Source organism: Saccopteryx bilineata, chromosome 1 (genome assembly GCF_036850765.1).
Source record: "Saccopteryx bilineata isolate mSacBil1 chromosome 1, mSacBil1_pri_phased_curated, whole genome shotgun sequence".
Taxonomy (NCBI): domain Eukaryota; kingdom Metazoa; phylum Chordata; class Mammalia; order Chiroptera; family Emballonuridae; genus Saccopteryx; species Saccopteryx bilineata.
The window spans coordinates 153,593,643-153,605,905 of NC_089490.1; the positions used below are offsets into that span (position 1 = coordinate 153,593,643).

Genomic DNA, 12,263 nt, shown 5'->3' on the forward strand with positions numbered 1-12,263 from the left:
CTGCCATGCTTCTTGACAGGAAGTGGTGGTGGTGGTGGTGGTAAGTGTGCTAGGGCCTAGCAGGCCTAATTGGGAGCTTTGAGAGACAAGGTGGGTCTGGGCACTGAGGGCTGCTCCCATGGGAGAATGATTTTGTCAGAGGGTAGGATAGGTATGGAGGTTACCACCTCCCACTTACTCTACGTCTGGGATGAGGACTATTTTTTTTTTTCTGTAAAGGTCCAGATGCTAAATATACCTGCCTTTTAGGGCCAAGTGATTTCAGATGCTACTGCTAAGCTCTGCTGTTGTAGAGCAAAAGCCGCCATAGATGATGCTAAATGAATGGGCATGGCTGTGTTAACAAAACTTTATTTATATAAACAAATGGAAGGCTGGATTCAGCCCAAGGGCTTCAGGTTGCTGGGCCTCATCCTAGGAAGATGGGGGTACTAGACACAATGTGTCGTAGGCCCCAGTCTTTCTCGTATGCCATCCCTTGAGGGGTTGGGTCCATTTAAATGTCACCTCTTGAGACGTCTTCCTGATATCCTATCTGACAGGACTCTATCCCTGTTCTTGTCTTTCAGGGCACATGTCAGAAATGTATTTATGGTCCCTGATGTTCCCATCTGCCAGCTTTCCTGAACTCTAAACTCCACAAAAGCAATGACTGTGTCTCCCTTCTGTTCAACCATTTCCCCAGGACCTGGCACAGGGCAGTTATGCAGTGAATATTTACTGCCTGAATAAACAAATCAAACTCTAGTGCTGGGCCCAGGGCCCAGTGTCCAGGGTAAAATAGACCCCATTGGCTCCACATGGCTGCACACTTGGGGATCCAGCCCAGTATCTTGGCCCTGGCTGCAGATCACGAGGGCTTGTCCCAAATCCCTGTTGTACGATGTTTCAGGGAATGATGGTAATAGGCAGGTCATCTGCAGCTGTGCCGGGACTACCTGGGTTTGCTGAGGCCCCCACCCTGGGCCTGAAGCCTGAACATGTTCACTAAGCTCTGGGAAGCTCAGAGGACACTAGCCTATCTTATCAGTGATGCAGAGGACTCCTGGAGCAAACGGGGGTACAGTCCTGGTGTGTTGAAGCCAGCTTCTTTCTGAAAAGGAAGGTCTGAGAAGTGGGGTGAGGGTGGCTATAGCTGGATGAAAACTTACATCTGTGCTGAGCACCCAATTGCCCTGCAAGGACACTTGTTCTGTAGAGGAAAAACCGAGGCTCAGAGAGGGTTGTCACATGTTACTGGCTGCTTCTTTTCACCATCTGGCAATAACACCCTGGGGTCCAGTCCCAAGTCCCCTTCTCACCAGTCTAGTAAATATATCATCTGTGAGCTGACATCTCTCGAAGGCCCTCCCTTGGGCCCCGGACCTGAATATCTTGTCATGGGGAATTGTGTTCAGTCGAGCTGCTGATCTCTTCCCAACCCCAGACTGTCCCATCCCAGCTCATGGAAATGCCATCTTTCTAGGTACTCAGGGCTGTCCCCTCCGCCCTGATCCCCAGCTCCCACCCTTGCTCCCCAGTCTGTCCTTCCTGCAGCAGCCAGAGGGTGCCTGTGAGCACCTGAGCCAGGTCCCATCCCTCCTCAGTCCACAGCCCTCCAGGGCTCCCACCTCCCTTGGGGTAATAGAACAAGTCCTCCCTGAGACCCACAAGACCCTGCTGATTTGCCTTCATCACCTGGCCCTCACTTCCTGGCCTCACTCTGCTCCAGCCATGCAGGCCAACTGACTGCTCCTCCATGTCAGGCACAGTTCTGCCCCAGGACCTTTGCACAGGCTGTCACCATGGCTCACTCTCTCATCTCCTTCAGGACTCCTGTGTAAAATATGACACTGGTAACAGTGCTTCCCACCATGTTTCCTTTGTTCTTTATATCACAGCTGACATCCTATATATTTTGTTGTCTGCCTTTCTCACTGGTGTTGGCTCCAGGGCAGGAATCAGACCTGCTGCACTGGTGCTGTTTCCCAGTACTTGTTAGATCACTGACATATTCATGAATTCCAGGACCCAGACTTATCCCAGGGCCAGGAGACCACACTGTCTAACACATCCAAGAGACGCCTACCACTCAGATGTCACAGAAACTGGGCAGAGGTTGAGAAGGCAGGAGAGGATGGCTGTTTTTTCTAGACAAGAGAGGGGTCAAAGACAGAGGGTCCTGCTTTGACTGTCTTGCAGAGGGGACCCACTGCTACAACTACTTCTGCCACCCACCTGCCTGAGATGGAGACCAGAAAGCCTCTGGCGAGGAGTCTATGTAGGTACAAGCTGTGGATTTCCAGCTTGGGAAGGAACCCTCCTCTACCCTGGGGGCTGGGACCCGCTGAGGGGCCAGGCCACCTGCTGCCCAGCACTACAACCTGCGGAGGCCCCAAGTCTGTGCCCCTGAGGGAAAGTGTCATCCTGCCTCCCACGCACCTCTCAGAAATGAAGACACGCCAACAACATGGACCTGTAATCGCAGTGCTTATGAGCCTTTAATTCATTATGAACCTAGAGGCAGGGAAATTAGGCAAAAATACAGCGCATCCTTAATCTCAGGTCGGAAAAAAATCAGGGTGGGTGGGTTTTTTTGTTTTTGCACATAGACACAGATATAGCTTTTGTGGGGAAATGTGTGTTTCCCCTTTGCTATGGGGCGGCCTGTTTGTCCAAGTCCCAGACCCAAAACAAGGGAGTGACCCAGAGACCCTGCCACGGGGTTAGCTACCCCTCAGACCTCAGGGTTGTCTGCCTACTTCTTTTTATTCTCTTTACAATATAAATAGCATTTTCAAACTACATATGAATACAGTGATGGTGCCACCAGGCGGGGCTGCTGCATGCAGAGGGAGACCCCAACATTTCGGTTGACTCCCTTCAGTCCCCCCTGCCCTGCCCACTTAGGCACCTGCCCTCCTCCCCCCACCAAAGAAATGAAAGGTTCTTGGCTCATTTACATATTTTCCATTTTCCTTAAATAGTTCTCTCTGGCCTGGTAATCATTACAACACTTTCTTTTGAATTAAAAAAAAATTATACACGCTAATGATACTCTCAGTCTTTCTGTAGGGAGAACAGGGACAGCAGAGGTGAGAAAGCAGGCGGCTGAGCTAGCAGTATCCTTCCCAAGCTCATGCAAAAAACATGTTTTTTTCCTCTCCTAAATTTTACCCACAACTCTTAGGCAGATTTCCTTTCCGCTGAAAGCAGCCATGCCTTCTCTCACTGGCTCTCTCCCAGACACATGGGTCACACACAGCACATAGGATGCAGCCAGCCCCTCAGGGTCCCAGGAAGCCCTCCCCAGCCCCCCATACACACATAGGGCCACAGCCAAAGCAAGGGCACCTGGGAGCCTGAGGACACAGGCCTCACTGAGCACAGAAACAGCTGGACCTAGGCCACCTGGACAGCCTGACTTGGCTGTGTCCTCCCTCCCCAGGAAGCCAGGCTCTCACCTGCTCCGGCTGCAGGTCACCCATGTTTGTGGGGCTCCTTCCCCCGAACAGGCTGAGGGAGGCCTGGGCAGCACCAGGGACACAGTCTGCAGAGAGCCCGTGCATACTGCAGGCCTCAGCTATGGAATGGTTCTCACAGGGGAAGAAGCAAAAGATGGAATAAACCAGAAGAAAGTGTTTATTTTTCAAAGAGGCTCGCAGACAGGAGGGAGGCTCCTGGACACCTGTGGCCAGCACTTGGCCACCAAAAGGTACTCTAGCCTCCTCCTATCTTCCTCCTGCCTGGTACAGAGAGGGACCAGCACTGTAGGCACTGGCGGGTACCAAGGATGTGGTGCCAGCTGCTCAGACCTTTATGAAGTCAGGGAGAGAGCAGAGTGACAAATTCCTGCCACCTGTCACTGGGTGTCCTACCTGCCCCTCACCCCCTTCCAGACTTCACCGTACTTCCCTGCCTGCTCGAGTAAGATTTTAAAACAACAAACAAAAAAATGAGATGCTTTTTGTCTCCCCCAGCATATCTTGGTTCTTATAAAAAGAACATTTTGTTTTTTGTTTTTAAAGCCACAAATCTAGAAAACAACTTTAGGGATTTTTTTTTCCTCTTCTTTGTTTTCCTTTTTTTCTTGTGTTTTTTTAAACAATAGGTATTTATAGAAAGAACCTCACAAAGGTGATTTATGTACAGAAGTCACAATCTCAAAGGCTGCTCAGGAGGCAGGCAATGCAGTAGCACCTTTTCGAGAAGAAGAGCTTACATGGTTTACAAATCTGAGTAGTGGAGATGGCACGAGCCCCAGCTGGCCCCCCAGAGCTGGAGTGGCCCCACTCCCTGAGTCTGGGACTGCTGCCAGGGTCCTGCTTGCTCCTGTCCCCACAGAGCATGGAGGTAGCCTCTCGGTGCAGGGAGGCAAGGACAGGAATTCACAGCAAGCAAATGCCAGGGCCCGCTGCCGCCTGCTTTGCTGGGCCCAGGGGTGGCTGGGCGGTGGCTGGCTGTCTTAGAAGGGGGCTCTGGGCCGGCACTGCGCCTGCAGGAGGCTCTCCATGAAGGCCAGGTAGTCTGGGTTCCGTCCCGAGTCCTCGGCAGCACGTGGAGTGCCCACCCGTGGGCGCTTGGCTGCCTTCACCTCCTCTCCTGAGAAGATGCTCTCCTGTGGCGCCCCAGTGCTGACTGACTGTGGGGGACCAGAGGGCACAGGAATTAGTACAGAACGGGTGTCTTGGACTGAAGGTCTGTATCCCCACAAATTCCTATGCTGAAGCTCTACCCACCAATGTGATGGTATTAGGAGGTGGGGCCTTCGGGAGGGCATTAGGTCATAAAGGTGAGACCCTTATGAGTGGGATTAGTACCCTTATAAAAAGGATCCCAGAGAGTTCTGTCTGTCTGTCTGTCTGTCTATCTATCTATCTATCTATCTATCTATCATCTATCTCTATCTCTTTGCCATGTGAGAACACAGGAAGGGCGCTGTCTGTGAACCAGGAAGTGGTTCTCACCAGATACTAGATCTTCCCGTGGCTTGGACTTCCCGTTTCCAGGACTGTTAAGAAACACTGTCTGTGGCTTAAGCCACCCAGTCTACAGTGCTCCACTTGAGCGCCTGGCTAGACTAAATGCCTGCCCTGCTAGGGGCCAAAGGCCACTGTCCCTCACGAATGGCTTTCCAAGAGGGACAATAAGTCACTGGGGATGGTTTCCCAGTGCTCTTGTCTCTGTGTAAACCTCTAATCCTGGGTGGGAGCCTCCCACAGGCGGGCCATGGAGAGGCCCTAGACCTGCAGTCACTGGCCCCAGAAGTGGCGGCAGATCTGTTCTGTCCCACAGCGGCCATGAGGAACAGCTGTGCTGTCCAGAGCGAGGCACAGCTACTCATCTGTTTGGCAGCTCCTGTCCCCTCCCCAAAGGAACCTGGTGTCTGAGGTCAGCTGTGCACCCCCACCAGATCTCACTTTGATCTCATTCACCCCCATAGCCGCAGCTGCCTGCTCCTCAAAACCTGATCTTTGGATTAAACACAAAAGAAAGAGAATAGTGACAGGGCAGGAGAAAAGGCTAGTCGCTTCCTGCCTCTGGGACTCATTGTTCCTTTGAAAAGGGCTGAGCTTTGGAAAAGCGTTTCACTTTGCACCGCCAACCTGGGAGCTCAGATTGTGTGTGCAGGCGGCAGGTGCTTCAAGCGTGGGACACGTCACAGTGCACCTGGCAGGCCGGCTGGTGCCGGCTCATCTCCCTCTCTGGGCTGTCACTGGGAAGGCCCTCCAACTTGCCCCCACATGCTGCAGAACATGTTCACTACCTGGGAGCTGCCCAGTTACCCCCCAGTGGAAGCAAAGGCCAAGGCAGCAAAGTCAAGGCCACATGCTGGATGACTACTACGGGTTCTGAGGGCAGCTCGCCCCTTGCCCACCTTGTGCAGCCACTTACCAGCCGTGACCGGACCCTCTTGGGCAGCTCCTCATCCAGAGTGAAGATGTCACCGCGCTTTACTGTCAGCTGGGACCCGTCCTCAAACTCCACCTGCAAAGGGGCAGTTCTCAGGCTTGGTGCCTCGGTGCCACGGCTGACTTCCTAGGTCTTTGCCCAGGTTAACCCCCCCCAGGGCCACTGCTGCTCAACTGCCAAGGAGGGTGCTGGTCCAGTGGCGTCCCTACTGGCCCTCATGTCCCCAATCATTAAGTGATTAAAAGTGATGAAGGATACAGACAACACAAGAGAAAGCAAAATAGCAAAGAATTCACAGCAATTATCTGGGTTGCTGGGACATGTGTGATTTCTCTTCTAAGATTCCACACTATAAATAATTTCCCTTCTGCAATCATGGGAAGAAACTCACAACCATCTTCATTAAAAAAAAAAAATCAGGGGCTCTGGACTGTGTGCTTTACAATGGTTAAAACAGTTTATCTTATCTGTGTCTCATCACACACACAAAATTGAGGATATATCTGTAAAGGGGAAAACATTAGACAATTTGAGGCTCCTTCCAGCTTAAAAATATAATAAGCCCTGACTATCTAGGTTGAGTAGACAAAGGTTGACCAGTTCCAACAGGGCATGTGAGGGTCCCACTCAAGCCTGTGCCCCCACCCTACATACTACATACACCTAGAAGACAGGACCCTGCTCACCTGATAGATATGACTGGTCACAGAGGAAATGAACTTGGCCTTGTAGATGTTGCCATCAGTCCACCGGAGTTCAACAAACTCCCCCTCGGGTGGGGGTCCCAGCCGGGCACAGTCTCTACTCTGTTAGGAGGCAAGAATGTGGTGGGAGGTGAGACAGTGGGCCCCTAGGCACTGGCACCTGTGGGCTCCGTTGGGTTTTGACCCTCCCCATGCTATGCTGTCTGTGCTTTAACTACAGCAAGGAAGCCAGTGGCATTCTTTGCCTGAATACTCAAGCTATATAAACACACAGATTGGGGGCTGGGCAGGCAGTAGTGGGTAGGGAGTGGTTGCAGCTGTCCAACCTGGAGGGCCGCCCTTGCTGCAGGTTCATCTAGACTGACAATTTCTGCTCTGTTCCTTACGGGGGCCTATGGCCTGGACCTGTCCATTGGGATAAAAGGTGACCTCTATGAGGGATTTAACCACCTCCTGGCTTCCTAACACAGCCCCTGCCCACCCTGTGCCCGCCCACAGCTCACGGTGATGCTCTCTGGGTATAGGTTGTCACTGTAGGACCCGTCATCAAAGTTCACTTCATAGAAGGTCTGTGTGGTGGTACCAATAACACGGCACCGGTAGTAAAGCCCGTTACGGTTTTTAGTGATGACCACCTGGCCTAAGGACACAGCCCTCAGGAACTGGACCTGCGGGCAGAAGGAAGAGGGCCATGTCAGCACTTGGGTGCATGAGCAATGGGAGAGGGGAGAGAGTTGAGCACTCACGGTGTGGCCCCCCGACTTGTGCTTGAAGCAGGTGATAGAGACGACATAGGGCCAGTCATCTGGCTCCATGAGGACCCCGGCAGCGTGGGCGCAGGTCACGTGGAAGGAGGTGGAGCAGTGCTCGTAGGAGCACTGAATACAGGCCCCAGATACCTTCTTCATCCGCTTCCGGCAGTACACGCATTTCTGAGGTGACATGGAGAGGAAATGGGGCTCACATCAGCACTTGGCGCTGGAAGTCCCTCCATAAGCCCTCAGGATTATCTCCTGGGAATGACCCCCAAGATCCAGGCCTGTAAGGCAGAGGCCCTGGCAGCCCAGCCTTGGTTGGAGGTACCCTGGGAAAAGCCCAGGGCATCTGCTTAGCTGGATGGCAGAAAGACCCCCAAACCAACCCAGCCTATGGTGCCCACTCCAAACCCCGGAGCACTTCCAGAATTCTATGTTGGCCTGTGAAGAGCTGCCTGGCACGGGTACCAAAGAGCTCCACACTGGAATATAATTCAGCCAAAAAAAAAAAAGAGTGGCTCTGACACTCACTACAATGTAGATAAACCTTGAAAACACATGCTCAGTGAGAGAAGCCAGACACACAAGGTCCCAGAGTGTGTGATTCCATTTATGTGACATGTTCAGAACAGACACATCCAGAGACAGGAAGTGGGTTGCCAGGGGATGGGGTGACTGCTAATGGGATGGGTTTCTTTTTGGGGTGATAGAATGTTCTGGAATTCAATGAGATGATGGTCATATGACTCTATACTAAAAGCTACTGAATTGCTGCTCACTTTAAAATAGTGAATTTTGGCCCTGGCCGATTGGCTCAGTGGTAGAGCGTCGGCCTGGCGTGCAAAAGTCCCGGGTTCGATTCCCGGCCAGGGCACACAGGAGAAGCGCCCATTTGCTTCTCCACCCCTCCCCCTCTCCTTCCTCTCTGTCTCTCTCTTCCCCTCCCGCAGCCGAGGCTCCATTGGAGCAAAGATGGCCCGGGCGCTAGGGATGGCTCCTTGGCCTCTGCCCCAGGTGCTAGAGTGGCTCTGGTCACAACATGGCAATGCCCCGGAAGGGGCAGAGCATTGCCCCCTGGTGGGCAGAGCGTCGCCCCCTGGTGGGCGTGCCGGGTGGATCCCGGTCGGGCGCATGCAGGAGTCTGTCTGACTGTCTCTCCCCGTTTCCAGCTTCAGAAAAATACAAAAAAAAAAAAAAAGTGAATTTTATGTTAATTTTGAATAAAATGCACTGCAGAGTAGCTTCCTTCATAAAGAGGAGAGTCTGAGTGAGGCCTATCACCTTCCTGGGGGTCCTGTGGCAGCAATGTGTCCTGCTTGGAGCAACCTGCTCCTATGGTGTCAGCATCCAGGGCTACCCTCACACTCCAGTTCAGCAGTTGCCAGACTTGCCGGGGCCCGTCACTCAGAGCATTTAATAAGCGACCTTTATCGCTCTGTAACCATGTTCAAAAGCCAGATAAGCACAGCAGCCCAGGGTGCTGCAGGAGATGCTGAACCGATCGATGGCAATAAGATCTCATTATTAAACTGTCAATATCTAATTCTCCCGCTGGCCTATGGAATGGGCACTGACACACAACATGCTCCATGTGGCATTAACCCTCGAGTCCTGGGCCTCTGCAGAGGTGAGCACAGCTCTCTTGAGGTCCCAGGAGGATCTGTCCCTCTGGGATGCCAGCGGGGTTCAAGATCTGCACATATCAACTGCCCACCCAAGGCCTAAGAGAAACTCAACAGCCTGGCCTGATCTGAAGCATAATTACCACCTCCAACCCCTGCCCCAGTGGATGGCAGCTTGTTATTCTGAGTTTCTGCGTCATAAAGAACATGGGCCAGGCCCCCACCGTGCTATATGTGTCAGGAGCACAGTATGTGTCTGGTGTCTGGGTTTTTCCAAGACCCATCCCAGCTGGTGGGGGGATAAGAGCATGGCTCAGGCCACTGGACAGACAAGGCCAGCCCCTACTCACCTGAACCCCCCAGGCACCACAGCCAGCAGCCAGGGAGTTCTGAGGATAGATTAATGGACAATGACCAAGAGTGACTGTCCCTAATCATGTGGCCTGTATGTGGCCCCAGGAAGGTGGGCAGATGGCTGGGCAAGCAGGAGTTAACTACTTGCTTCCTTGCATGGCTCCATTAAGCAGCACAAGCAAGCCTCATGTAAAAGGATTTTTAATTCATCGTTACAAGTGCTGGTAATGAAGAGGCTGCAAGCTGGAAATGTCAGATGCTCCATAAAGTGTCTGGGGGGAGGATGAATCACAGGCCGTGTGCTGCACCATCACTCTACCTGAATGATGAAGTTTTTATGCCTGTAATCACCTGCAGACCACCAGCCTCTTCTTGATTGCCATCTGTGCCCAGCATTCCATGACTAAGGTCCCCGGTTCCCCACAGGCTCCTGCCAGTACCCACTCAGCCCTGCCTGGTGGCTCAGCACCTGTGGGCTTGAGGTGGGTATCCCTATTCTTTCCCACAGAACCCTCCACTAGGTCCACTGCCCACAGCCCAAGTTCTTTGCCTTCTGCCCTCCGTAGGCCTAGAGGAGCATCAATATCCTGGGACTGTCTCACGCAACTGGGAAATAAACTGGGCAGGAAAAGCAGCCATGGATGCTTCAGGTGCCCTAGCCAAGGGCCTAGCCCCTGGTGCCACGCAACACATTCCCATCGGAGCTGCCACCCTCCTATCCCTGTGAGGGGACACATCCCCAGCATGGTTGCCACAAACTCACAGCAATGACAGACCTGATAGCAGGTGCTAATGCTCAAATAGCATAATCAATGATTTACTGTGAGGGCCAATGTGCACCATGCAGAAGATCATGACAGATGGGAAGGCTGAGGTGCAGAAAGGTCAAGGAGTCTGTCTGGGGCCACACAGTGTGTTGGCGGCCAAGCTAGGAATGGAAACCAGAGCATGCTAATAATAGTCACGCTCTGCCCATACTGCCTGCTACCCCAAGTGCTCACCAGGGTGACCATTATCAGTAAGAGTGCCCTGGCCGAGAATGGCCATACACTCCTTAGAGGGGGAAGCTCAACGTGAACCACGAGAGGCCAGTTATGAACTCCAAAACTCAACGGCAAACACACGACTTGATTTAAAAGTGAGTAAAGGACCTAAACAGACATTTCCCTAAAGAAGACATACAGGTGGCCAGTAAGGGCAGGAAAAGGTACTCAGCACCACTGATCATCAGGGAAATGCGAATCAAAACCACCATGAGGTATCCTCTCAGGTTATCATCAAGATGACAAGAGGTAAGCGTGGGCAAGGGTGTGGAGAAAAGGGAACCCTTGCTCACTGATTGTGGGGATGTACAATGGTGTAGCCACTATAGAAAAGAGTGTGGAGGGTCCTCAAAAAAAATTTTTTTTTTGTACAGAGACAGAGTGAGAGTCAGAGAGAGGGATAGACAGGGACACATAGACAGGAACAGAGAGAGATGAGAAGCATCAATCATTAGTTTTTCGTTGCAACACCCTAGTTGTTCACTGATTGCTTTCTCATATGTGCCTTAACCGCGCGCAGACCGAGTAACCCCTTGCTCAAGCCAGTGACCTTGGGTACTGGTGAGCTTTTGCTCAAACCAGATGAGCCCGTGCTCAAACTGGCGACCTTGGGGGTCTCGAACCTGGTTCCTCCGCATCCCAGTCCTATGCTCTATCCACTGCGCAACCACCTGGTCAGGCGAGGGTCCTCAAAAATTTTTAAAAAGAGCTGACATTTATCCCAGTAATTCTACTGTGGGTATATAAGCAAAGGAAATGAAAACAGGGTACTGAAGAAATATACAGGGTGGAGTTTATAGTTTTTCATACAGCAAATAATACAAAAATTAGTAAACAATAATATATAAATAACATATAAATAATAAATCTGTTTTGTGTACTCACAGCTATAAACTTACTTTTATCCCAACCTATATACACCTCCAGGTTCATTACAGAATTCTTCACAATAGCCAAGACTCAGAAACAATCTAAGTATCCACTGATGAATGGATGAATAAAGAAATGTGGTCCATTCATACAATGGAGTATCATTCAGCCACAAGAAAAAAAGAAATCCTGCATCTGTGACAACATGGATGGACCTTGAAGGCATTACGCTCAGTGAGAGAAACCAGACACAGAAGGACAAATGCAGGATTACACTGATATGAGGTCCATACAACAGTCAGACCCAGAGAAGTAGAGGCTAGAGGTGGGGAACCAGGGGCGGGGAGCTGCTGGTCAACAGGAATTTGGTTTCAATTACATGTGCTACACACATTCCAGAGATCCTGCACACAACTTCGTGCCTACAGTTAACAATATTGTATTATGCGCTTAAAATTTTGTTCAGAAGGAAAAAGAAAATTCTGTCCAGAAGGAAGATCTCATGCTAAGTGTTTTTATCGCAATTTTTTGAAGAAAGAGCAGCCAGTTAGGTAGCAAGGAAAGTACAAGACAGAGTATGTGAGGCTTCTACTTATGAAAGGGGGGGGAGGGGGGAGCGGCATGCGCCCGCAGTGTGTATAACAGACATCTCTACACAGAGACCCGGGAGCCAAGAGACTGCTGTGCCTGAGAGGGGAGACTTGCTTTTCTCTGGGCACCTCTGCACCTTCTAACTTTTGTACCTTGTACCTTTGGGACTATTCAAGAATAGGTTTTCGTTGGCCTAGCGTGTGGAGGACCCGGGTTCGATTCCCGGCCAGGGCACACAGGAGAAGCGCCCATTTGCTTCTCCACCCCTCCGCCGCGCTTTCCTCTCTGTCTCTCTCTTCCCCTCCCGCAGCCAAGGCTCCATTGGAGCAGAGATGGCCCGGGCGCTGGGGATGGTTCTGTGGCCTCTGCCCCAGGCGCTAGAGTGGCTCTGGTCACAACATGGCGACGCCCAGGATGGGCAGAGCATCGCCC

The 12,263-nt window shown here is 51.7% G+C and overlaps 1 protein-coding gene across 5 annotated transcripts in view; it reads right to left on the reverse strand.

Annotated features, from left to right (window-relative positions):
* Positions 1 to 2,455: 2,455 nt before the first annotated feature.
* KDM4B (lysine demethylase 4B) overlaps positions 2,456 to 12,263 on the reverse strand; it is a 171,793-nt gene continuing 161,985 nt past the window's right edge. For 3 of the 5 annotated variants that reach the window (XM_066275118.1, XM_066275091.1, XM_066275100.1), the window contains 4 exons: positions 7,100 to 7,528; positions 6,579 to 6,698; positions 5,875 to 5,967; positions 2,456 to 4,621 (listed from right to left, as the gene is read on the reverse strand). In XM_066275118.1, coding sequence (XP_066131215.1) covers positions 4,445 to 4,621; positions 5,875 to 5,967; positions 6,579 to 6,698; positions 7,100 to 7,528 — 819 coding nt within the window. In that variant the 3' untranslated portion in view covers positions 2,456 to 4,444. The remainder of the gene's footprint in view (positions 4,622 to 5,874; positions 5,968 to 6,578; positions 6,699 to 7,099; positions 7,529 to 12,263) is intronic. The other 2 variants (XM_066275126.1, XM_066275110.1) reach the window with 1 other exon arrangement.